The sequence below is a fragment of the Stigmatopora nigra genome, chromosome 3 (genome assembly GCF_051989575.1).
Source record: "Stigmatopora nigra isolate UIUO_SnigA chromosome 3, RoL_Snig_1.1, whole genome shotgun sequence".
NCBI classification, from domain to species: domain Eukaryota; kingdom Metazoa; phylum Chordata; class Actinopteri; order Syngnathiformes; family Syngnathidae; genus Stigmatopora; species Stigmatopora nigra.
Genome location: NC_135510.1, coordinates 10,902,199 through 10,927,650, shown reverse-complemented (window position 1 = coordinate 10,927,650; position 25,452 = coordinate 10,902,199). Strand labels below are relative to the sequence as shown.

The 25,452-nt window shown below is 41.2% G+C and overlaps 4 protein-coding genes across 5 annotated transcripts; 2 read left to right on the top strand and 2 right to left on the bottom strand.

Moving 5' to 3' along the window:
- Window positions 1-258: 258 nt before the first annotated feature.
- Window positions 259-6,332, bottom strand: whamm (WASP homolog associated with actin, golgi membranes and microtubules). Its single transcript, XM_077712860.1, has 11 exons — window positions 5,676-6,332; window positions 4,994-5,167; window positions 4,786-4,936; window positions 4,532-4,701; window positions 4,261-4,456; window positions 3,414-3,598; window positions 3,247-3,333; window positions 3,027-3,122; window positions 2,544-2,904; window positions 1,730-1,857; window positions 259-1,627 (listed from the first exon to the last, which is right to left on the bottom strand). The coding sequence occupies exons 1-11, from the start codon at window positions 6,315-6,317 to the stop codon at window positions 1,469-1,471; spliced, it is 2,349 nt and encodes a 782-aa protein (XP_077568986.1). The 5' UTR covers window positions 6,318-6,332; the 3' UTR covers window positions 259-1,468.
- fsd2 (fibronectin type III and SPRY domain containing 2) lies at window positions 5,703-12,390 on the top strand. Its single transcript, XM_077712861.1, has 14 exons — window positions 5,703-5,985; window positions 7,070-7,212; window positions 7,320-7,484; window positions 7,649-7,744; window positions 8,258-8,491; window positions 8,571-8,593; window positions 8,771-8,892; window positions 9,109-9,273; window positions 9,352-9,486; window positions 9,743-9,899; window positions 10,189-10,322; window positions 10,406-10,538; window positions 11,212-11,388; window positions 11,811-12,390. The coding sequence occupies exons 3-14, from the start codon at window positions 7,329-7,331 to the stop codon at window positions 12,058-12,060; spliced, it is 1,782 nt and encodes a 593-aa protein (XP_077568987.1). The 5' UTR covers window positions 5,703-5,985; window positions 7,070-7,212; window positions 7,320-7,328; the 3' UTR covers window positions 12,061-12,390.
- LOC144194077 (KH homology domain-containing protein 4-like) lies at window positions 12,206-18,144 on the bottom strand. Its single transcript, XM_077712862.1, has 14 exons — window positions 17,982-18,144; window positions 17,082-17,343; window positions 16,876-16,995; window positions 16,711-16,787; window positions 16,458-16,510; window positions 16,199-16,380; window positions 15,738-15,946; window positions 15,586-15,646; window positions 15,287-15,344; window positions 14,892-15,127; window positions 14,309-14,413; window positions 14,117-14,199; window positions 13,911-14,041; window positions 12,206-13,294 (listed from the first exon to the last, which is right to left on the bottom strand). Exons 1-14 carry the CDS (start codon window positions 18,008-18,010, stop codon window positions 13,161-13,163), a joined length of 1,740 nt encoding a protein of 579 aa, XP_077568988.1. The 5' UTR covers window positions 18,011-18,144; the 3' UTR covers window positions 12,206-13,160.
- A 736-nt stretch (window positions 18,145-18,880) lies between these two features.
- ddx21 (DEAD (Asp-Glu-Ala-Asp) box helicase 21) lies at window positions 18,881-25,174 on the top strand. 2 transcript variants are annotated; one of them, XM_077713481.1, is made up of 16 exons: window positions 18,882-19,056; window positions 19,658-19,816; window positions 19,896-20,003; window positions 20,191-20,266; window positions 20,748-20,926; window positions 21,034-21,151; window positions 21,355-21,540; window positions 22,167-22,315; window positions 22,426-22,575; window positions 22,808-22,969; window positions 23,080-23,199; window positions 23,281-23,354; window positions 23,481-23,640; window positions 23,718-23,852; window positions 23,941-23,985; window positions 24,387-25,174. In XM_077713481.1, the coding sequence occupies exons 1-16, from the start codon at window positions 18,976-18,978 to the stop codon at window positions 24,588-24,590; spliced, it is 2,106 nt and encodes a 701-aa protein (XP_077569607.1). In that variant the 5' UTR covers window positions 18,882-18,975; the 3' UTR covers window positions 24,591-25,174. The 2 variants fall into 2 exon arrangements, with proteins under 2 accessions (XP_077569608.1, XP_077569607.1); XM_077713482.1 differs by lacking the exon at window positions 19,658-19,816 and having other exon boundaries at window positions 18,881-19,056.
- Window positions 25,175-25,452: the final 278 nt, after the last annotated feature.

The window sequence follows — 25,452 nt, the reverse complement described above, 5'->3', positions numbered from 1 at the left end:
TGTGGGTGCGACAGTCACAGGCTTTCAACCCATTGGAATATTTAAATTCCAATGGACGTTAAATCAATCTGAATGTGCGTAGCTAGCCTTGAATGACCATGTTTCAATGTCATTGACGTTGATACATGCCAAATCCATTTTGACTGAATGTCAAATCATTCGAGTCCTGTCAAGCCTCCAATGGCAGCCATTAAGTTACTTTTGATCCTAGACAACATCTCGTACTTCACTCATTCTTTTCAAATCAAAGATCAAGCATTGCTGTTTGCTCCTGTTGTTTATTACAACAAATTTCAAACATCTTTGCAGCTTCAAAACATTCAACAGCTCAACACCATGTAATACAAAAATTCAGGATAAATATGACAAACTTTGTATATATGGAGACAATTTTTATACCAGTGTTTGTAAATGTTTGAAGTGCATGAAAAGGCAAATGCTGTATTTCAAACTTACACCCACAATGTCTATTTCTAAAATGACAGCTAACCTCAGTTGATTGACATTCCATCTTAGAAAAAAAAATATCACAAATCGTCAAGTGCGATGCAGGAAAAAAAAACATCCATTTACTCTAAAAAACCTGAAAATGCTTTTACAAGAATTTTCCTCCACTTTATGTCAGCACAAAATCCTTAAATTTGGGAGTACATTGTAAGTAAAAAGCAGTAGTATGTTGATTTACACGTTTGTGGCATTGGTCAATTGTATATTTTGTTGTCAAAAGTCATTGCTAAATTTAGGCTGCAAAGATTGCAAATTGTGTCACCCGTGCAGGCGAAAAAAAGCAAGCTAATGGCTAAATGTTGCATTGCGAACCAGTGTCAGTGCATGATGGCGGTGTCAATGGCAGTAGTGAGCACGCACCCTTTCATGCATTCATTATCCATGGAGTAGGTTTTAAAGGGGGGAAAGTACTTACTAACATAATAGTAATTAGAATTTTGAGATCATGGAACTGATATCTCATAAGTGCAAGTTCCACTGTATACACTGTTCAGTAACAATTTTAGATTTTTCAAATGTAAAAATGTATGCCTTGGCTCAATATCAAATAAATAGAAATAGAAAGCAGCTCAGATAGATCACCAAAAAAAATGCATTTCTTAGGTTGATAGATGCATAATCCTGGATTTAAAAAAAAAAAGCATTAAAAAGTGCAACTCATCTTTTTGCCAAAAAATGGATAGGATGAAGCCCAGAAGGTACTTGCCCATTTTCTACACGCTGTCGCCAACTGAGTGAAGGTTTGTCTCCATCTTGGACTAGTTGCCAGTCCATTTCAAGGCACATGGTTAAACTTACATTCCCATTTACGGGCAATTTCAAACTTGTATTGCAATCTCCTAATACTAGAGCTTTTCTTCATTTGCATAATATCAATCCGGTAACATTGTTTTTTTTCCCCCCCCTTTATGTTCCATATACAAATTTGGAAGATCACGTTTAGGTGTCTACTTGCATGTCCTCAACTGTCCCAGTCTCCCCTGTGCCCGTCGTCATCGTCGTCATCATCTTCGTCAGAGTCGGCCGCCACCTTTTTCATCCTCAACATGGCGGCTTTGATGCTTTTCTCCAGCTCGTTGTCTCCGCAACCCGTTTGAATGGCGGAGCGCGACGGAAGAACCTGCAAAACCACACACACCAAATTGAATGTAAAACATTGTAAATCCCCCCCCCCCCCCCCCCCCCCCCCCCCAAAAAAAAAGAAAAGTCATGTCATCCCGACCTTCTTCAAGGTGACCCCTTGCCGGATAGCCATCATCAGATTGTTCCTGGGATCCTCGGCCGGCGGGGAAGGACGCGTGGAGGCCTTCCGAAGTCGCTGCAGCGAGGCCAACACTTCATCCATGGTTCCTATGGCAACAACACAGCACGTCCACAAGCAGTTCACTTTTCTGGTTGTGACCTTCATTTTCCAGGGAAAAAAAAAGATACGCTGGCTGGATGGAGGATTTACTACACTGATAGGAAAACATTGTTTGGCCTCAAGAGGGAAGGAAATCGAGGCTTTTGAACATTCCTTCGTGTTCTGGATTGAAGTCCCATGCAGCTTCATGAAAACGTATTAAAATAACCTAATGAGCAATGTAGAAAATCCCCGGACTCAACTTTTTAGGTCACCCAAACTGCACATCTTCTGCTTTTGACCTTTTTCCCCCCACTAAGGACTAAACAGCACATGCCTGCTTTTCAATGACAGATGTCCAATTCCTTTATACTGAGAAGTGCTCATGTCTTGGTATCACCAAATTACAGGACTTCCAATCCATTTTGATAGTGACCATTCATTGCCAACCCTCCCAGTCACATTGGATGGTACATCCAGAGCTGTCAATGACCAATCAATTGGTTATGACCACATGAAAACACCTTGAGACTAAAGAGAAAAAAAGTTAAAAGATGTTAAGATAAAAAAAATGGTGTGGATTCATGATTACAATTTTAAGGCTTTCATGCACAAAAACGTGGTTAAAGTGGTATTTTTGGAGTGGAAAACTTCAAGTGGAAAACGCCATTGTGTGTGAACATTGGAGCCTCACCTATGTTTTGTGTAAGTGTGTTGCCGGTGGGGAGTCGAGGTTCTTCTCCAGCTTTGAGCGGCATTGCTTTTTCCTGAAGGGCAGGAGGAAGAGGAGGAGGAGGAGGTGGCGGCGGCAGTGGAGGAGGAGGTGGCGGCGATGTCATCGCTCCACTGGACGGAGCTAGCGACGAAAAGTAGATTTCAACTGGAACTTCGCCGGGTGGAGCATTTTTGGGTGCGCCACGGCTCGACGGAAGCTCGTCGGATGAGTGGGAAGGACCCAGATTGATTATTGACAGCGGCTGGGATGGCGGGCAAGATGAGTCTTTAGCAGACCTCCGGTGCTGAGGGGTCTTCCGCACATATTGACCTTGCTGCTTCTTTAAGAGACACAATGAAGAGCGCCCCAAAAAAAACAAAGAAAAGCCACAATGTGATGAAGATACATGTTTTTTTTAACTTTGTAATAGAGGTAGTGATTGCTTTCAAGAGAGGGTCGAACCTCTTTGAAGGATCTTAATCTGCTAAGAGTCTTCTCTCGCTCTTGGTCCACCCACTGCTTCCTCCTCTCCTCCTCCTCCTTCCTCTTCTCTCGTTTCTACAAACAACAGAGAGCCACAGAAAGAGTCATGGACGGGGGGCAGAATCCGATGGCTGCTCATTAGGAGCATCCGCCGACGCGGGTGGTATTGCCTGACGCTCGGGTTGCTATAGCGACATACCAAGTGGACTTGATGATGCTGGGCGAAGACGACGGACTTCTGCTCGGCCGCTAGGCGCTTCTGCTCATGGGCCTCCACGCACTGTTCCTGTAAACACAAAGCCACACCCGTGCACGCCTCGTGAAGTACGAGAAAGTAGGCGGTGTCAAGATTGGGAGTGGCGGGACCTTTCTGTTGCGCAGTTTGGCCCGCTGAACGCAGATGCTGCTTCTTTTGGACTCCAACTTTTGCAATCGTCTTTTCAGTGGATGGACAGCAGGAGGATCCACGTATTGAAGTCCAGTATGGACCATGCTGTGGAGCTCCTCTGGATCTTCGCACACGTCATAATACACCACTTCCTCCTTCAGTTCTAAAGCACAAAAGAAAAAAAATGTTTTGTGGCTGGAAAGTACAATAAATCTAGAATGGGGGTCGGGAACCATTTTTCCAATCATATTTTCTAATGTTATTTCTTGTGAGCCATATTACGAATTTAAGTCAAAATACATACATGTAAACGAGCGCCTTTTCAATTTTTTTTCGTAATTTCACCATTTTTAAAATGAACAAAAAAACTTTTTTTTAAAGATTCTTATGCTATTGCCAATCAATGAGAGGATGTGATCCAGAATAGTCTACAGCAAAAAAATGAAGCAGTTGTAGATGTAATATCTCATTTCTGTAACCAGCGATTTCCATATTTTAGCTCACAGGTTAGCAAAGAGACAGATTCACCCATCAAAAGAGCTATATGTGGCTCCCGAGCCATAGGTTCCCTACCCCTGCTCGTTAAAAAAAATGGTTGCGCTATTTTAGACTGGATGCAGTGAAATTTTACTGCCTCCTCCACAAATGTCCCCACAAAGTAGACGGTCTATGCCATTAGCTCAATGTTAAAATGAGGGATAATAGTCCAGACAACTTGTTATATAATTGAAAAAAATCATTGGGTGGGCCCCTAATACATTGCGCCCTAGGCAGTCGCCCACATTGCTCAGGGCTAAAAAAAAAAGACAACTGCTATGAGCTAACCTCTGATTTGCCTGCGCAATGCGTCCGTTTGAGTCACCAACAACTGTTCTTCATTTTCCAGAATCTCGAATTTAGTGTTGTAGAGTTCAAGTTGCGTTTCGTAGAACTGTAGTTCAAGTCGGTCCACAGAGTTTTGCTCCGACACCGAACCCGAGTCATCAACTGGGCTCGCCTCTTTGCCGTATAAGCTGCCAAACTAGAACAAATCACATAAACGGAGTGACTTGACCATTGTCACTTAACTCATTGACATCTAATCCATCCTACTCACCTCTTTTTTGATGCTGTTTTTTTTCCTATGCAAACACATCTCAGTGGATCTCATGTGCTGCAGAGTTTCTTTCGCCAACATGACGCGCAATTTCTCCATTCGAGGGGCAGCGGAAGCCCAGGCGGCAGCTCCGAAGCGACCCTTGTCTTCCTCCATTTGCTTGACCATACCTAAACGTCCACATTACGCATACAAATGAGAGAAAGTTACATTATGAAGAAAAAAAAATCAGGCGTTCTTAGACAATGAGTCACCAGTCAGCGCCTTGGACGTCTGTGCAAAATAGTTGACTGTGATATCCTGAATGGAGGCGACCGCATCCTCGGCTTTGGTCCTCCACGCCTCCGCTTCCTTCTCCAGTGCTTCAATCCTCTTAGGGCCCAAGTCGTCCAACTCCAGGGACTTCTGCAGAGTGGAAAGTTCAGGTGGCATCTTAAAAGAACGCTCTCCATGTGTATTTACCAGGATTTCCATTTTGTGAAGGCAGGCCAGCTCCCGCATGTCTCTGAAGGGCTGCAGCAGATACTGGAAAAAGGATGTGGCCTTGCTGACCAGCTCCTGATAGGCTTCGTCCTCTTGCACGTAGATGGCCAGCAGCGCCACCATGCGGTCAGAATCGGCGTGACTCTGCAGCAGCTGTGAGGTGAGAGAGGTGGTCATCACTCAAATGTCAATCTTCAATGTCATTCTGCAGTGTTTTAAATGATTCGTTTGTGTTTAAATTAAAAGGAAAAGGTTTGGCGAATGTGGACATGAATAAACTTGCAGAGCATTCAAAGAGCTTTGAAGTTCCAAGACAATTTACCGCGTGATTCCCTTTCGAAAGGGCACGCATCTCCCCGAGGACTAAAACATTCTTTATCAAAATAGTTCGTCTGAGGAAATAGATTTCTAAAAAGTTAGAATGAGATCAATAGTTTAGCGTTTTACCTCAGACTCAGAAAAACACGCTCAGTGTGATTGACAGATGACTGGGACACGCCCACTGACAAATAAACCAAGTTGAAAACTTAATATGATGTACTAATTATTTTTCTTTTTCTATTAACAACAGCATTTACTTTGGCTTAATTAAAAAATGTACTCATAGTCGCTGTGCGTTTACGGCACATTTTCACGTAATAACTATTTATTCCCACGTTACCTGCCGCAGGTGACCTTTGGCCCTGGAAATCTCGTTGTGCATGCTCTTACTCTTGAACTCCTGGAGGTTTTCAAAGTAATCTTCCACGTCCTTCTCATTCTGAGAAAAGAGCATATCGAGCACGATGGTCCTCCCGCAAAGGTCGATGGCTGTGCTGAAGTATTTCTCCAGCTCCCGACACGGCGTGTCCGAGTCTCTCTGTGCGTCTTCCGAAACGCATTTCCGGCTCGGGAAGATCAAATCCCAAAGGTTGCCGTCTTCGAACTCGGACAAGTCAGGGAAGCAAGACACCAACACGTCGCTGACACATGTAAGATGTTGGTGGATGTGTTTTAAGTCGTAGACCGAACACAGTCTGGCCCAACTGCTTTGAAGGCCATCGGTTGGGCCGATATCTTCTTTACGTCGCCGCCGCTGTAACGTCCTGTTGTGGCAGATGACTGCGAACTTGCACTCGATGACGTTCCACTGGACGATAAATCCCAGCTTAAACAATTCGGTTTCTTCGAAGATGTTGTTTTTGACCGCGACCCATTCGTCTAAGCTGTCCGGACACTCGCACTCGGCGGTGGACATTTTTAAAGGCGATGTTTTGACGTGGGCCCCGTCCTCCAAACCGGGCTTGTTTACAACGTCCGCCATTCGAGTGACGCGAGATGCATTTATGGGTTGAAAAGGATGGGAAATTACACCACCTTCGTCGAATAGACTCAAAAAGACCAGCCTTTTACATGAATTGTCCTGCGCGAAAAATATATAATAATTCTACTTTTATATCATATTTTACAATGCATTCATAACAGCTGGCTATTTAAAAAATACCATATATTTAGCTTCATAACATTACGTGGATAATTTAAATCTTTAACTAATATTTGGTACCAGGTTTTGAGCAAAATAGACATTTATAAAATTATCAAACTTATAATAAAATTGTATTGGGCGTATATTTTTTTTAATATGTATACGTACATTTTTATTGCCAAATTTGTATCCTATATTTGTTATTTATGTCTTCCTTGTTTAAAGATATTATTTTTGTATAATGGTGTAATACAAACCTGTCCCAATTTGCGTGTATTTTTGAAATATTATTACTCTCCAAAACCCTGGCCTTTCTATCATTGACATGTCTCTACCATTACTCAAGAGTCAAAATTGACTGGGTGCTTTTGCCTTGAAATTGCACCATCATTCCAATTACGAGGGTCGATGAACGCACCTCGGTAGTATTTACGTATGTTGAATTTCGAATCACATGTTTGGGAATTTCCATCCTGTAAAACTAAACCAAAAGAAGTTTCCACTTTCACTTTCAATTCATTTTTTTGTTATAACACTACATTTGATCCAATTTTAAAAATAAGCAGTGTTTGCTTTTTTCCTTTCCTCAGGATGCTTGAAATGTTTTTGACATTTGATCAGCATGTGCCTGCCTCATCTATTTCTGTCGCGTGTTGCTGCTCTGCTCAGAGTTCAAACTCACAAACACACCACTGTCGGCCTGTAATGGTTGCATACAAGCTGATTTATTCGGGTAAATGTCAATCCTGCCTCCATTGCTGCATGCATTTTCTTACTATGTTCATTTTACTTCAATATTGATTGCTGATTAATCACTAGTTTTCTATTGTTCTTTCACAGCCATTCCTCATGGATCTGATGGATATTAGGGGAGATAGATTGGATGTGATTGCAGAAGAAACTGAGCTTCAAGAGTTAAACAAAGACATGTTTAGCCCTCAAAAGTCTAGTCAGGCAATGACCGGACATGATGATGATGATGTTTTAAACAATGCTGGTGTTGAGGTAAGCAAAACTCTAATGTGCCATTGTTACGATATGAAAATTTGGAATGTTATTGATTTTCTCAATTTGAGATCCGCCTGAAGACTACTGTCAGAAACCAGTAACCACAGTTTTACATGATGTCATTTCGTCAAAATATCTGAGTGTATTGAATCCCAATGTAGAGTGACATCGACAGCACCAGAAATCAGTTGCAAGAGAAGGTGGTTGACATGGAGAACTTTGTGGGTCACCTGGAAGAAATCTTTCTTACTGTAGAGGTAATATTTCTACTAATAAGAAAGAATGGAAATAGTAACATACATTACAGTAAACTTGAAAGGCTATTTGACCACTACTGACTGAATGAATCCAATAATAGATGTACAATCTATTTCAACTGTATGGGTTGGCAGCAAATGAACAAATGTGAATTTTTCTGCCATTCCACCCAGTTCAAGTGGATTGGACGTCTACTAGAAAACACTTTCTAAAAATATCCTTTCATTGTTTATTTTACAACTTGGCTGGAGTTCTGAGATTGAGTGTTTGATCCCAGGTCCTGTATGGAGTTTGCATGTTCTTACCGGGCTTACGTGGGTTCTGTCCGGGTGCTCCGGTTTCCTCCCATATCCTAAAAACATGCAGTGTAGACTGATTGAACACCCTAAATTGCCCCTAGGTATGAGTGAGTGTAACTTGTTGTCCGTTTCCGGGGGGATGGAAACAGCCTTGGATGCCCATCATGGTCAGTGACTCTGGATGAGTTAACTTGAGTGGACGTGTATACGCAGGAGAATTTTGGCCGACGGGAACAGCACTTGGAGCAGCACTACACCGACGTGCTTCAGACAATATCCCAGCGTCATGACGAGCGTGCGGCCAGATTGGAAGACGAGAAGAAGATGAAGCTGGAGGTTCTTTACGCCAAGCTCCTATCATGCGGCCACGCACTGGACGCCTCCAAGGAGTTCATTGAGGAAGCCAAGGAAGTGTACCGAAACCAGGATAACAGGCTTTTTCTCAAGGTATCCATCCACCTCCAGTATTTATTCATTCAAATGTATTGCTTTCTATCATTCACACCTTCCTATTGTTTTGGGACAGGTAGTGGTTCCCACCATTAATAGGTAAGTAAAACAGTCCAGTGAGAAGGTTAGCTGACATCTGATTTGTGTTCATATTCAGTGTGATGAGAGAGAAAAGACCCTAAACATCTATTTTAACTGGGAATGCTGTATATGATCGAGTTCATCCAGATAGATGCTAGAATTCACCCGTTTTTTCTTCTTCTTGTTTTTCATAAGAATTGAAGAGTTCGCCAAAGAGGAAATGGATCTCACACTAACTACAAGTCTTGAATTAGAAACCCCGCTTGCTGACCTGTCAGATGTCAAAAGCATGATGGATTCCATTAACATCATCCCAGGTTTGAGTTTCATTTCTTAACAGTTTCAACCATGTCAGATTTGATAAACACAAACATTTTGTCTAGAGTACCCGCAAGCAGTTTATGTCTTATAGGAACGGTCTGAGCTGTAAAAATAATGAGCTATAAAATAATGCCAAAATATGAGCCTATTCAAACTGTAATGATATTGTACCGAAAACTGCAAGATTGCTCAAGACTACTGGATGTCCACAGCTCCCTCTGCCCCAGTTATAAACCCTCAATTGGCAAACTCGGCCTCCAAGACATCCCTGCGTGTGCGCTGGAGTTTGTTCTCTGACGACACTGTTGAGTTTTACGAGCTGTACTACAGACCCGTGCTTCAGGACGTGCCTTCGGACAGCACGGCCGACCCGCACGGTATAAACTGCCGTCACGACACCATCTGATGCACTTTTAATATTTTTAAGAAGCCCTACCCATTCCTTTTCTCTTCAGTAAGCAAGTTAAAAGTGAAAGAGACCCACTGCACAGTGAGAGAGCTTCTGCCTGGCACTCAATATGAGCTGTGGGTGACGGCCACCAACACGACAGGCATCGGCCCCGCCAGTGAGAAGGTCTTATATATGACTGGTAATTGTTTTTGGAGATCTTCAGTGGAAGTAAAAGAATTGGGGATAGCGAGGTTGATCGCCACATGGATTAGTTGTCGCACTGGTCATAACAGCAAGGTGTGGACTTGAAGATATTCATGAAAGACTGAATGATCCGATAACCAACCTCACTCTCCCTTAAGAACACATCATCATTACCCAAAAATGTATTATTGTTATTTAGTTGTACTCCCATGACTGGATTATTATTTTTCTCCAAATGCAAATGTCTATAGTTCCATTGGCTCCAGTGATCAAGCGGAGGGAATGCTGCAGTTGTCCAGACGCTGCTCTTATACGTTGGGAGTCAGGAAACCCTGATCCGGTTGACTCCTATACTCTTGAGCTCACTGAACTGAATGGGCCTGACGGCATTGAGAAGGGGGTCACTGAGTAAGAACACATCATCACCATTTTGTGAGATAATAGATGTTCAACTTTGACAAGGCAAAAGAAAATCTAACAGCTCAGACAAGCCAAACAAAAAATCATAGTTTACCTCTTGAGGACTTATTTTTAACTTCCCTGCATCCAAACCATTGTTGATCTCTCAAAATACGAGCGTAAAATGCCTGCCTTTTGTCTATGTGCTTTATGACTGAATGGCAACTCTAACAAGGTTAAGCCGTGTTGAAAATAAGTCAATATATTGAGAATGTCTGTCCCATGCCACAATTCCCAGATCTGTGGTAGCAGTACCCACATGTCAGTGTCTGATCCAGCTTCAGGCAGGCCGCCATTACCACATCTCTGTTAGAGCGGTCAATATCGGTGGACCCAGTGACAAGAGTGAGGTCATTCGCATCTCCACTTTTGGTGGGTGGCAACAAAGTTGACACTTTATAATTTTCATTCGTATGACTGTCCAACTAAAGCTGATATAAACTTTTTTGTTCTAGGCACATTTTTCCATCTCATAGAAGACACAGCCCACCCATGCCTGTCCATTTCGGATGACGGTTTTACTATTTTCTATGGTGATGATGAGCTGCCCATCAGTGCTATGGCTTTCGATGATAACAACTTTACCAGGTAAATTGGAAAATGGAATTTCATGTTAAAGATCAGAGGACCAATGAATTGGTTATCTATTGTTGTCAAGGGCAGTTATTTAAATACTGTAATTTACAGTGTATCATAACCAAGGTCTTTCTATTATATTTTAAACCTTTTAATGCTACATGTACAATGTTATAAACTTCCAATATAAAACAATGATTTTTAAAATGTTGTATTTAGACCTGGGATCTATACATGTGGGCATTATTTATGCCACTTCTATCAAATGTTTTTATGCAATATTATTGTCAACATGGCCCAACATGTGACTCACATTGGTGTCTTAATTGGGTTTCTTTTTTTTATTGTTTTATTATTTCAATGACCAAAAATAGTCACTTGATCTTTAAAGGTACATTTGCATCTTTTAAATTACAATGTAAAATTTTAGTAGTATACTAGTGCTTCAAACTCTCATATGAAAAGTGTAGTTCGTAGCTAGTTTGCTTTGAATGTTGAGAAACGTAGTCAGTACAGGAGATTAAAAAAAATGCCTATTTTGAACTTGGAAAGGTTTAATGAAGTAAAGAAATTTGGCAGTATCAGCAAAAATTGTCCGAGAAAGGAAATATTATGCCAACCTTGGTCTAAGACTGCTACAATTTCACCTAAAGCACATTTTGCAGTAATCCTTTTTGTTTATTAGGTGTGTAGCAGTCCTTGGGGATCTGATTCCAGTGCGAGCTAAACATTACTGGGAGGTGGAGGTGCACGACAGAACAGAGTTCCGGATTGGAGTTGCATATGAAGATACAGAGAGAGATTCCTACCTGGGAGGCAATGCCACCTCTTGGTGTATGAGACACATCCTCACGACTTCAAGGTAATGGAGCTCCCATGTTCCTTAAAATCTGTTCACCACATCAGTGCTTCCCAAACTTTTTTGTTGTGGGACACTTTTTGCATTGCGAAAAATCTCAATGCACACCACCCGCTGAAAATCTAATTTAAAACTATGTCGCAAACTGGTTTGGAAACATATTCAATAATTCATTTGCTGCCCAAATGAGCAATGTAATGTTTTGGAAGAGCCAAAATTCATTATTCAAAATCAATGATAATAAGGTCATTGTCCTAATTAAATGTTTTAACTACCACTTATGTTCTATAGTAATTTGGAACTTCTGTATCTTTGCATTCAGTTTTCACAATTAGCTGCACGTCCTCAGTTTTCCAGAAATTGGTTTATATCAAACTACAATGTTTAGATTTCAATTTGAATAACACCATTTTCTATTTTTCCAGACACAAATATGAATTTCTACACAACGGCCTAAGCCCTGACCTGAGGATCACTGTGAATCCAGTCCGAATAGGCCTGGCTTTGGACTATGACCAGGGCACTCTCTCGTTTTATAACGTGGATCTCAAACAACACCTGCACACCTTCCAGTGTCATTTTCAGGATTATGTGCGACCCTGCTTTGGCCTGGACAGCCCAGGTACTTTGACCATACACACGTGCAAAGATGCCCCAAAATACACATTACACTAGTAGACATCCAATATATTCAAAGTGAGAGGTCTGAGGGAATGAAAATTGTTCATGGGTGGTCTCACTTTTTAGGGGTTGGACCTCTATCAACGGCACTTGTAGGCAAAGAGTTAATCAACATCACAGAAATAAGCAAAACAGAGAGTGAAATGAGACTGTTTTTATTATAGTATTCCATGGGAACAGACAGCCATTATTTTCCAAGAGAAGAAAAAGCTTTTAACATATGGGTAAACCATTTGTTACAAAATTCAAATTGCTTCAAGAAAAATAAACAGGGCCAAATTTGTGACAAAAAGTTGCCTTATTGAATAAATCTGATCAACGTAACATTGTTCTGTATATCCCAAAACATTTAAGTGGTTGCAAAAGTTCTAATTAGTATTCTTGGTTAATGTTTTTATGACCTTGTTTCTGGAAGTGACTAAGTTGATAAAAAGGTCAAATAATTAACCTTGTTGCGTTGTTTTCTTGAGCTAGCTTATACATTTTCAAAAAAAGTACTTGATGTGACAGAATTCATATAGTAACAAAAAATGGGGCTGTTTTGTCATACAAAAAAAATAATAAAAGTATCTCTACCTGAATAGAACTGCTCGCTAACATCTGTAGGCACAATGAAAAAAAAATACAGCAAAACACCATTAGGTGGTTGCAGATGTAATTTGCTTTTATCTAATCTTTTTTCAATTACTATAGTTTCAGAAAGTGACCAAGTTATTGAGGTAAATAATACCTTGTTGCCTTGTGTTCATCCCCCCACTTTTCATTAAGATGAAAAGTATTTGATGCCCCAATTACTAAAAACTGTCCTAAGGGCAGCATTAGTCTACGCACAAAAACCATAAAATTTGGCAATAACCCCCACCCCCCAAAATCAGAAAACAAACATGGTTATTTGTGAGGGTATCCATGTTTTTGTTTTTAAACCCTTTTACTGCCAATATAAGCATGCAAAACCCAACTGCCACCAAATGTAAAGTGAAGAAAGACACTTGAGTGAGCAGTCAAAATGTAAAAGTGGATTTTTCTTTACAGTTGGATTCAAGCGTCTTGCTAAAATTAGCTTTTTTTGTGTGTATCTTACATATTGCGCCGAGTCATGGGTTACTGCTCTTACTGCTGCTACGTGTCCTCTCCTCTTCCTCATCGGAAGAGTCCCCACCATAGGGAACCAGGCCTGAGGCGTCTAACACCATCTTGGGTTTCTTCTCGTATGTGTCTTCAACAAATTCTGTAAGACACAAAATGAAGGGCGGGGGGAGAGAGAGAGAGAGAGAGGAGAAAAAGAAACCAAAAGGAACTCATTGAAGAACCCCATGTTAGCAGCAGTTTGCAGTCAGTTGGAATCCCCAGTCAGTCAGGTCAAGACATCCATGGCAGGCAGATCGGTGAACATGTGGAGAGAGAGAGAAAGAACAAGGGAAAGACAAAAAGACATATAGAAGAAGACAATGTTAGTAGCGTCCAGCAGGAGTGAAAATCTCACAGGCTTCACTCCTCTGTCATTCCTCCACAGGGGGTGGAGGTGCCATTTCACTGGGATGTCACATGCTTCTCTGGGTTTCAACAAGTTCTCCCAGAGCACCAGTGGTATACAAGCTTTTACAGGCTCTACCGTTTGACCTAATTAAAAGGGGGCCAATTGCTTAAATGAGAATTTTGGTCAGTTATAGACCCATTTCAGTCCCCCCTACATCTTCATTTTACAAGTGTATTGTTTTCTGGAGGTTTGATGGAGAAAGCTAAGGATTTTTATCACTAGGAATGTGTGTGAGATAATAGTAAAAATGTCCATTGAAGTGTACTTCATCTGTTGGGATAGAAGGTGATAAAAATAGGGCGCGTACCCGAAGATGCGACGTCAATGGGCGGACTGTCTGGACCTTGGGTTGTCATTTCGCGGGGTCTCTTGTGGGGGCCGGAGGTGAGAACGGTGGAGGGAGGTGGTGGTGGTGGTGGTGGTGGGGGCATCAGCATCCTAAAAAGCCCAAAGTTAATACCATTACTTCCAGATCATTAATTTACACAAGGTGGTGATTTTAAATGTACAAACCTCTCTACTTTTTTGTCTTGGATGATCACGGGAGGGATAACGGAGTCTTGAAGAGGAGGAGCATCTTGGGAGCAACTGGCAGGCTAAACGTGAGCAAAATGTTTCCCCATTATTTTTGACGGTAGTGCTAAATACCAAAACCACCTGGAACTTTAATTTCACTATATATTGATCGAGAGCTTTTCAATTAACCTTTTGTTCCTCAGTGGCTTCACGAACATGCTGATGTGAACTTTTGGTGTCAGGCTGAGTGTGTAACGATCCTACAGGGTCCGTTGTAACACCTCGACCAGCCCCCTTTAACACAGCATAACCCACATTTACACAAGCCTTAGGAAAAACAGTGTGCAAGTACTTTATGAGAGAGCCTCAAATAAGAAAAGTAGACTAACGAATAAAATATCCTAGTTGTGCTAATCAAAAAAATATTAACCATTTAAGACTCAAATTCTGGAGTAATTTAAAGTACTTCCACTTTATTTAATTGAGTTGTAATATTATTAAGTTACTTTAAATGAGTTGAATTAATGTTTAAATGAGCTGCCAAATGGGTGCCATTCGCACGTATAGGCACACAAGTGTTTAATTTGAAAATGTATGATATAATTTTTAATTAATAAATCAAATTGAAGTGAAAACTAATCAAACTAAAAATAACAAAAACAGAAGTACACTTTGGTTATGGCACCCGGCAACATTCAAGATTTTTGTTGCATTTGAACGTGTCATTTCACACAAGCAGTAACAACCCAATGCAATACTTTGAAAAGATTACCTCCACAAGATAGGGATTTGGATTCCGTGGACACACCGGATACTGAACCATTGCCTGAGGAGACGGAGGGGTTGTCGACATGTTAGAATGGCTTGGGGGACCGTTTGCATTACTCCAATAACCACCAGCTCCCGGGTACGCTGAATAGCCTCCAGCATACCCATTGGCGGGGTAGTTATACCAGGAAGACTGGTTAGAGTAATTGCTATTAGGTGGATATCCATGAGCTGCATATGCTGAAAGGAAAGTGTAGAATGCGGTATTAACGGCGTCGCTCACATACTAAGAGTAACAGGCTGTGACCAACCAATAGTTGGACCACTGACAAATAGGCGGGATTTGAGAAGTAAACATTTAAATGTCGCCATCCCCGTTTAGAGTGAAAGGAAACTCACGTTGCGTCGAGGCGGTGGCCGTGTACGACGACTTTAATCGGGTGTGCTCGGCCCTCACCTGTCGGGGGAGGGAAGAAACACAATGAATACACTATGACTGCAGGATGAGTACTTGATGCTAGAAATGTGTATTGTGGGTAGTTGCAGAGCACTCAGGACCTAACTCTGGAGATCAGGCGGTTCACGCTACCACTGCTACTCTTGGAGGTGGGTATCAGTGATAACTATATAATTGTATAGCTTCACCTTCTTAAACCTCCGTGGGTTTCATTCACTTTGAGATGTGGTGAGCAACTTACAGTTTGTAACAGGCTCTCTGCAAGTAGCTTGGCGGCCTCCAGTCCAGCTGCGTTTGGATGACTGCAAAACAAGCAGCATTGTTAGCACACAACTACAGGTACTTACTGTATATTGTCTCAGACTACATGACAAACATGAGATGCTCTCTTACCTGATGTAAACATAGAGCGGCTCAAAAGACTCCCGTTTGGACGCCTGTTCAATGTAGCCGGAGCCTTTGCCCCTGAGGAAGACTCGAGCTCCCGTTTCAGTCTGGATGTGACCCAGGTATGTTCCCCCGGGACCCTCAACCTTTTCATTTACGTTGAACGATGGAAGTGACTGTTCCAAGCCCACAAAGATTTTTGTGTGGACAAAGTTCTACAAAGAAACAATGACATTTTAGAACACTTTTTTGCCTTAACATTCCAACACAGATACATACAATTTAATCTCCCTTTTATATTGTTAGCAGATGCAGTAACCCAAGGCTCTCATCTTTAAACCAAGGATCTTCTCTCTGCTTTTTAATTTGGGAGGTGGGTATCAGTGAAGACAACATGGTCTCCACTTGTCTCACTTTCTTAACCTCCAACTTAAAATATCAATGACTTTGAAAAGAAGTACACCAACCCCCGGGTGAGGAGCAGTCGGTCGGTGGCCCTGACTCGGCGTTGAGCTGGTGTTGGAGGTAAGTCGGGGGGGCTGAGGGTACAGCGTGAGGGGGGGAATAATAGGCATCGGCTGCCCTCCTGAAGCCGCGGAGACCCTCAACATATCCTCGGCGATGATCTCTTTAATTCTCGAGACCGCTTCTATGGTGAAGGACAAGAGAAAAACTTAGCGATAAGCATAGCACGCTTGAAAATGGGGGAAGGATGATAGCACTTACTATTAACCTGCTCCTGGGTTTTTGCCTGGACATGCAAATACAAAGGTCTTTGTCTAAAAGGAGACAAATGACAAATGTCATGGACAACAGGGAAGTTCACGATTTCATGTGAAAGAACGTACACATTAAACATTCTATGTTCGACTTGTCAGGGTGATGGCAATTGTTCATCCTAAAATGTCTGGTCAATCATACTGGCATTAAATGTGCAGTTGCTTGTTTTAGACTAGATTTCTTGCCACCGAGTACTTACCCTCCTGCCTTTTCCCTTTCAACATCAGTCATGTAATTTCCTCGAGTTGAGACCACTGCCCCGCTACACAGTCGAATCTGAGAAAGAATCCAGGAGCGCATATTAAAATCTTCATGGCATTTGCTATCCTCGATGCTGAACTTCAAAGAACGACTTTTCACACACCTCCTCTTGGGTTTTGCCCTTAGTAAGAAGGTCTCTGCAGTTTAGAGGCACGTCGTTTATATCAACCTCCGTGACAACTAATTCTTCTATTAGGGCCGGAGTGGGAGCACAAACTGGGGTCTGGGTGAAATTAAGAGGGAAAAAAACCCCATCTGAATTATAGTATGTTATTGTGATTAGTAAAATTTAAACACACATGTACCAACTTTGGTCAACAATGGTGGGGGAGTCAAAAGTTTCCCTTTGGCCATCAACATGGCGTTAATCTTAGCAGCCATGGCGGCGGCCATTTCGACCCCTCCCGGAGGTTCTGCTTTGTTTGGTCTCGCCATTCCGTGTTCTTTTTGCTGTATTAGAAGAGAACTGTTTGAAGAAGGCTTGCCAACGGTCTTTGGGGCACTAAGGGCAACATTCCCGGTGCCCCCCTCCGTAGATTGAGCTGGTTGATCCCATCGGCTGCTTAGACACCTGAAAAGGTAATAAATGAGGCATTATTACTATAAACACGGACTGGTATCCTTTGATCCACCACATAAATAGTGCCAAAAGAGCACTAGAAAAAAATCCAAGAATAATTTATAAAATTGACTTGAAGTTGTACGCGAGTTTTTTTTTTTGCCAATGTAAAGCATGGTCATAAACAACCGTAGATGAGGATTAGTATTTCTTGATAGAGCACAGATTTAAACACACATCCACAGTGTACCATCAACAAAAAAGATGTTTAGTATTTTAGCAATTGTTGGATTTCTATAATGTAGATTTGAATTTGCACACATGCTGAAAAGAATAGTACGTTCTTTTGTGCAGAATTCAACAATTTAACGTACGTTACTGTAACTACCTACCTAAATCTAACTCCAAACCGACTATTAGGGAAATTGGTTATTATGCCCTACCACAAGCATCAACACGAATAAATGAGAACACATATTTTAGGCGGTAAATTAAAGCTACAACACGCACAGCAAATATGCCAGCATAGCTAGCAAAAGTAGCAGGCCACGGTTTACGAGTATTACAATGATCTTGCCCGCCATTTAAAATCGAGACGTTTTGGGATATTTCTTCGATACTGATTTACATAGTAGATGGATCAAACTCACGGTGTTTGCCCAGCCATTCCCGAAGGCATGATAGCATTATGTGAAGAAGCATGAGAGTTAAAAGACTTTAGAACATCGCTGCTCGAACACTACCGCCATCGAGCGCGGCTCAGCCCGCTGCCTAAGTGTCGATTTCCGGTGACGTCTTCCATAGACAGCGTATATCTTATCTTAGATGTCTGCTGCGCGCTGTGGGCCAATCTAATCTAATGGGATATTAGCAGAAAATTAAATTGGAAATTATATTTCATTCGTTTGTGCCGCAGGAAGTTTCCTTTGTGCAGTTACGATTTTGATGAGTATTTTATTGGATGGTGACGTCAGCGTGGTTACTTGTTTATTGATGAGTGATTATTAATGTTTTAAAATTATTTATTTATTAATTATTGTTTCTATTTATCGATTCTTTGTTTGTTTGTTGTTATTTGTGCGCTTCGTGGTGAAGCTTTAAATCTCATTATACTTGTATAATGACAATAAAAGCATTTAATTCAGTTCAAAATTGGGGGGCTCTTTACAGTGACGTCACGCAACTAGTTTAATTAATCATCAATAGTATCTCGAAAACAGCACAAATAAATATGTAGTACTAACACTTCCACGCTGATGTCACGTGACCCAAAAATAATTAATATCTTGAAAATTATAATAGCCCAAATAAACTTTTGCGACCATTTTAGAGTGAATCGGACGTCATCATATCTCAAAAACCTTAAGGCACAAACTAAACTTTTTGCGGCCCAAAAGCAGCAGAAAAAAATAAATAGTTTATTTTTTAATTTCCAGAATGAGAAAATGGACAATTTCAGGCAAATATATTTTTTAATATATATTTTTATGCTGGACTGGCGACGTCATGCGCGCGCTATGCGCGTTCCTTTCCACCCGCGCGCTATGCGCGTTCCTTTTGACCCGCGTGTCTGCGCGTTCCTTTTCACCCGCGTGTCTGCGAGATTGCCTGTGTCCACAAAGCAGTATTCCATCTGGAAGAAAAATGCCATCTATAACAGTCGAAGACGTTGTCAAAACCATGGAAATCGAGACCGACGCGATTGAGGACGTCAAGGCTCTGAAGGTCAGCAGAATATTCTTTGGACTGTCTTTTAAATATCAAATAGTTCGCGAGTGCATCGTGTTTATTGCTGTGGCCCATCGGCAAGCGGCATTTTTGTCATATTACGGAATTGTTGGATTATAAATTGAACGCGATTTTCTAAATATTGCCGTGGAAATTAGTTATTTATGTCAGTGTTATGATCGTTGTTTATAACAGTATTATGTAGTTGGCTTCGATTTGTGCAATGTAGCCTAGCATGAAGATCACGTTGTCGGGCCGCGTGAGAAGGAACGGTTCTTTAATGCATGCGTACACAGGAAGTTGACTGCGAAAACAGTACGCGACGTCCACGTGCACACGTGGCTCTGCGTTTTCGTCCTGTTCTGATGACGTAAAGAAAATAGAATAATGCAAGAAATGTTTGATTATTTTTGATAAGCACCTCCTTAGTTTTCCTCACTTTTTATGGTTTCCTAAAATGTTCTATAGAGGCATATTTGAGTATCTTTCGATCGCCGTGCCTGTCATGTATTTTATATTCATTGTCAGACTACTTTTTCGTGCATTTGTTTAGATAAAAACTTTTTAAATCATTCAAATTTATTTCCTAAATGTGAAGATCATGTCCGATAATGGCACGAATCTGATGAAGGATAAGGAAGAAGTTCAGATTGACATTAAATGTCCTGCATCAAAGAGGAAGAAAAAAAGTCAGATTAACAACACTGATAAATCAGAGCCACCAAAAAAGAAGAATAAGAACCTAAAGGCCGAGGAGGTTGGTATGATGGCATTCCGTCTACAATGGTTGGCTACTAACTACATGTTTTCCTTTTTTGTGTCATGTTTTTGCTTAGACAAAAAAGAAACGAAATAAAGCCGCAATTGTTAAAATGAACGGACAATCCTTGCTAGACACACCATCTGGGTCAGATGATTCAACAAGTGAGGGCGAGAAAGACCCGGTAAGATGGCTATTTCTATCTATTTGACTTTATCAAATGTGTTGTGATGTTATCGTGAGTAAATTTGTATTTTTTTTAGTTTAGTTTGTTTTGAATATTTATTAACCTGGATGTCATTTACCATGTTTTTCTCTGTACAGTTTAAATGACAAAATATTTCATTTTCGCTGTCCTCAATTTTTTTTAGGAATTATTGGCTGCGCAGAAAAAAGGAGCCTTCTCTAATTTCAGAATCTCTGATTACACCATTAAGAAACTTCAAGGTAACAATTACTCTCTACAAACCTATTGGATTGGATAACTTTATTCATCCCGTATTCAGGAAATGTCATTGTGATTGTAGCAGGAAGGAGGGGGGGGGGTGCAAATACGGGAAAAAACACAAGTTAGACAGTACAGTCGCAAAGGTCGCAGAAGTACAAGGCAAAGTGTAAAAAATGTCAGAATTATTCTATGGCAGCTACGTTTTCAACTTTTGGAATAAAGGAATCAAAGTCCAGCAGTCAAACAGCCCTGCTCGCTTGTTTTTCTTTTGTCAATTTGTTATTACAACAAGGCATGTTGATAAACAAAATGGCTATTTTAAAGAAATGTTGTGATTCACTCTTTATCTTTATGCTTTATTGGTGATATTTTCCCCCTGGGCGATGGAAACAGACGAGAGCTACACTACAGCTCTTGTTCTGGTTGCCCCATATACTTCTAGAGCCTTTTAACACTTTTCCGTCATCCTTTGTATTTCAGGTCACGGAGTGTCGTACCTTTTTGACATCCAGGTCCAGACATTTGATTCAGTTTACGATGGACATGACGTACTCGCCCAAGCTCGTACCGGAACAGGAAAGACTTTCTCCTTTGCCATTCCTCTGATGGCCAAGCTGCAGTCGGTCAAAGCAGTCAGGCCGAAAGGACGTGCTCCTAAGGTTTGCACACACTCAAACACATTGTTTACTTTCAACTTTTCACGGATATATCGGAACCATCTTATAGTTTTGTTGTCTAAATGTTTTTTCCCCCCACATAACTGCAGGTGTTGGTATTGACGCCCACCCGAGAGTTGGCAATCCAGGTCGGGAAGGACTTTAAACTCCTTGCCAACAAAGAGTGTGTCAATTGTTTTTATGGAGGCAACCCATACACCCCGCAGAGTAAGCCTTCCCTAAACACCCATAGTCACTTAGGATGTACATTAATAATAAGAATACATGAATCCATTGCCATTCATTTGACTTAATTTGTTAATCATGTAAAAGGATCACTTAAAATGCAAAGATGGTTCAAGTACCTTTTTTTTTTTTCTTCTTCTAAAGGAACTAACAGGTATCAATATTTTTTTGATTCCCTTTTACAGTTAATGCTATCAAGAATGGGATTGATATCTTGGTCGGAACCCCTGGTCGTATTGAAGATCACATTGACAATAATGGTCTTGACCTCTCAAAACTGGAGCATGTGGTTCTGGATGAAGTGGACCGAATGTTGGACATGGGTTTTTCTGAGCCTGTGGAACATATTCTCGCTCACTCCTATAAGAGAGGTATTCATATACTGTTTGGTTTTGATATGCTGTGTTGCAATGGATAGGTAGTGTATTATTAATCCATTATCCACAATCATTCATAATCAATATCAAAGGTGATATTTTAACACTGATGAAATAGAATGAGTTTGGGAGGGAGTGCAATTTGCATTGACGTTTCATATAGTAATCTCAAATAAAAGTGGTAACTCTTTTGCAGCCACCAGGTTGCGCCCTGACCCCGTCTTCCCAATGTTAGTGTGAATTTAGTCAGGTAATATCATAAAGTCTTTAGACATTAAAAGATGGAAGAGTCCTAGATGTCTTGTATAGTTTAGTAGTTCTCTTCAGCAGAAAAGCAATTTAACAATTAACTTAAACCGTGTGATTTTCTTTTTTTTCCAACCTTTTGGTGAAAAATAAGTTTCGAACATTTTGACTCTAACCAATTTATTTTGATTTTTTTTTTGACAACTACTGCATATGTAGTTGAAAAAACATGACTGGTATTGCAACAGGCAAAATACTAAGTTAAATGAATATTGCATTTGGCATGGACTCCAGATGTGCCTTTTATTTTATTTTTTTAATTAATAAAAATAAGTCTCCGCAATTTGACAACATTTCCTATTTGATTCCCTCAGGAAATGGCACCCCCAACCCACAAACTCTCTTGTTTTCGGCCACCTGCCCTCCCTGGGTCTACAATGTGGCCAAGAAATACATGAAGCCCGATTGCAAGCGTGTTGACCTAATTGGCTCTAAAACACAGAGAACGGCGACAACAGTGGAGGTAAGTGTGGCTGTGGGTTAAAAAGCGGCAAAGGAAAGGACATACCAAACATGATGATTCGCATGATTAGAAACAATGACATAAGTGTCCATATCTCACCCTCTGTGCAGCATCGGGCCATAGAATGCTACTACTCGCATCGTGCTTCGTTGATCGGAGATCTCATTAAGATTTACAGTGGAAGCGGCGGCCGAGTTATCATCTTCTGCGAAACTAAGAAAGAAGCCAGTAGTCTTGCCTTGGATCCAGCGATCAATCAGGTAAGTCATGTTAAATAGATAGTCGTCTCGGGGTTCCCGCAAATCTGCAAAGAGCCTAAAAACTAGAGTAAATCGGATACCATTAAGGAGAGTACCATTTTTTTACATTACCGAAATGGCTGCACTTCCAGGTATGCCATGTGATTGGGTGTGACAAGTTACTGGAAGGCAGTTCTTGATGTTCCAACTTTAAAGTCTTCTCAGACAGGTTTTGGTATTTGTTCCTTTGTAGAGCAGCGAGTCCCTCCATGGAGACATTCCGCAGAAGCAGAGGGAATATACGCTGAAGGGCTTCAGGGCTGGAGCCTTTTCGGTTCTGGTGGCGACCGACGTGGCAGCCCGTGGGTTGGATATCCCCGAAGTCGACCTGGTGATTCAGTGTTGTATACCCAAGGTGTGACATGCTGCCAAATTCAACTTTCTTTTCATGTTCAACTTGAAAGAGCTTGCCTCCCGTGAATATTTGCTTGAAATTGCATTGACCATTTCATCTCCATTTGCCAGGATGTGGATTCATACATTCATCGCTCGGGGAGAACTGGCAGAGCTGGGAGGACTGGAATGTGCATTTGTCTCTATCAGAAGAGAGAGGAGCATAAGCTAGAAGATGTGGAAAACGTAGCTGTAGGTGTCCCACCCACGTTAAACCATGGAGTAATAAATACTTATAACACTTATTTTATTATTATTATTTTTTTTTCAAAGGGCATCAAGTTCAAACGAGTCGGTCCTCCTTCTATCACTGACCTCATCAATTCAGCACGCGAGAATTCCTTAAGGTGTGTTCAAGGGAAAGTAGGAGTGAGTTGTGGCATATAGGTTTAGTAGCCTAAAGGGTGTCGGAACACAACACTGCCGTGATGGGAGTTGTCAGATTTGAGTGACACTTAGTTTATGTCTATCAGATTGCTGGATTTGGTTCCAGTGACAGCCACTGTACACTTTAAAGATGCCGCCCAGAAGCTTATCGAGGAGAAGGGGGCTGTGGACGCTTTGGCCGCCGCCTTGGCTCACATTTCTGGGGCTGCAAGTTTAGGGAAGCGATCGCTGCTGAACTTTGAGGAGGTAAGTTGACGCGTTCGTAGGAATCTCCCCATCTCCTGCTGTTTTTTATTGAAGACTCCTTGTTGTTCTCTCCACAGGGTTACACCACCCTGAAGCTGGCCTGTTCTCAGGAGATGCCCAATATCCGTTATGCATGGACAACCATCAAAGAAGCACTGGGACAGGATGCTGATAGCTACATAAAAAGAATGTCCTGCCTCAAAGGGAAAATGGTACCTATTATCCCAAAGCAACTATAAATGTTAATTTAATTCGTTAAAAACATTACATTCTAATCTTTTTTTTCCCCCCACCCAACAGGGCGTTTGTTTTGATGTTCCTTGCAACCAAGTCGGGGAGATCCAGGTAATATCAGATATATTATTGATGGGTATATAACTTTTACAGCACGTGAAAATGACAATCACAGTAGATGTTAATTATTTAACCTCTGCAACACGTGTGTGATGATTTTTGCGTTGCATAATGTATCCATCTTTATGTATTATATACTACCGCCCTGAACAGGTGTGGGCAAACTTGCCCCAAAAGGCTGCAAGGGAATGTTTTTTTTTTTTTTTTTGTATCACACAATCAAGAGGACACACAGAGCATTTGCAGTTGGGATTTGAATCATAAAATCACAATTTTGCTTTACATAATGTTACAAAACTATCGAGTATGGTTGCGGAATGAACTAAGCTTAGACCTGAACCCAGTGGTGTTCCTATTATTAATTCTCCTCAAATGTCTTGTTTGCTCAATAGGAGCGCTGGAAAGATGGTCGGCGTTGGAAACTCGTAGTTCCCTCGCAGCTCCCCGAATTGGAAGACAAGGGTGGTAACCGTGGCGACAGACGAGAGCATTCCCATGGTGGTGGCCGGCAGCACTTGGGCGGAGGCTTCCGAAGATTCGGCGGCAGAGGTCGAGGCGGCCAGAAACGGAGCTTCGGTCAAGCGTTTCATCGCTAACCTGGACTAAGAGGACTTGCTATCTTGCCTTTTGGCCTGTTAGTGTTTTCTATTGGCTGTCAGCTAGGAGCTACTTTTGGGGGTAAAATGCCCTGTTATGATACAATGGTGTCAGCTATTCCTCAATGTATTTAAATCTTATTGTCAAAAAAAGGAAGAGGGGTCTTCTGAAAATGTATGGCAAAGCCTCTTGTTTTCCCTTGTGACCAACTCCTTCAATCAGGACTGGACCAATTGGGCCCCCAGTTATCATAACTGACTTGGCTCCATCTTATCATCATCTGATATGCTCAAATGTTCACTTTAAAGTATACATTAATGAAATCCAAAATAAATAGTGGAGGAGTCTGGCATTGATTGTTCAGTAGCATTTTCTTCTTTTTTTTATTACTTTGCTCTTTTCCCTTCAGGAAGAGTAATCATTGTTGTCAACCAAGTATGTAACAGTTGTTGGTGTGCTGCCTGAATTTGGGCGAAACATTCTCAGAAGTTATTGGATGATTACTCGGCAATTGGTGTATTTTACTTCCGGTTTTGACTGTTTTTCTTCATTTCAGTGAAGTTAAATAAATAAGGTCAACCAATCTTGGGTTGTCAATGTATTTTGTTACAGACTACGATATGTTTATGTACAAGAAAAGTATCTCAGTGGTACTAAAACTGATAGTACTGGAATTTGCTCCAACATATTGGCAGGCTGGAAAATTATGAAAAGTCATAACTATATGTTTAAAATTGCGTACAATCCAAGTGCAATTTTGAAGGTCATATGTTCTGAGGTGAAAATAAAGTTTTCACGGCCGTAAAAACTTATTTTAAACCAAACTCCCGCCCCGAAGACTCAAAATGCAGATTAAAAACT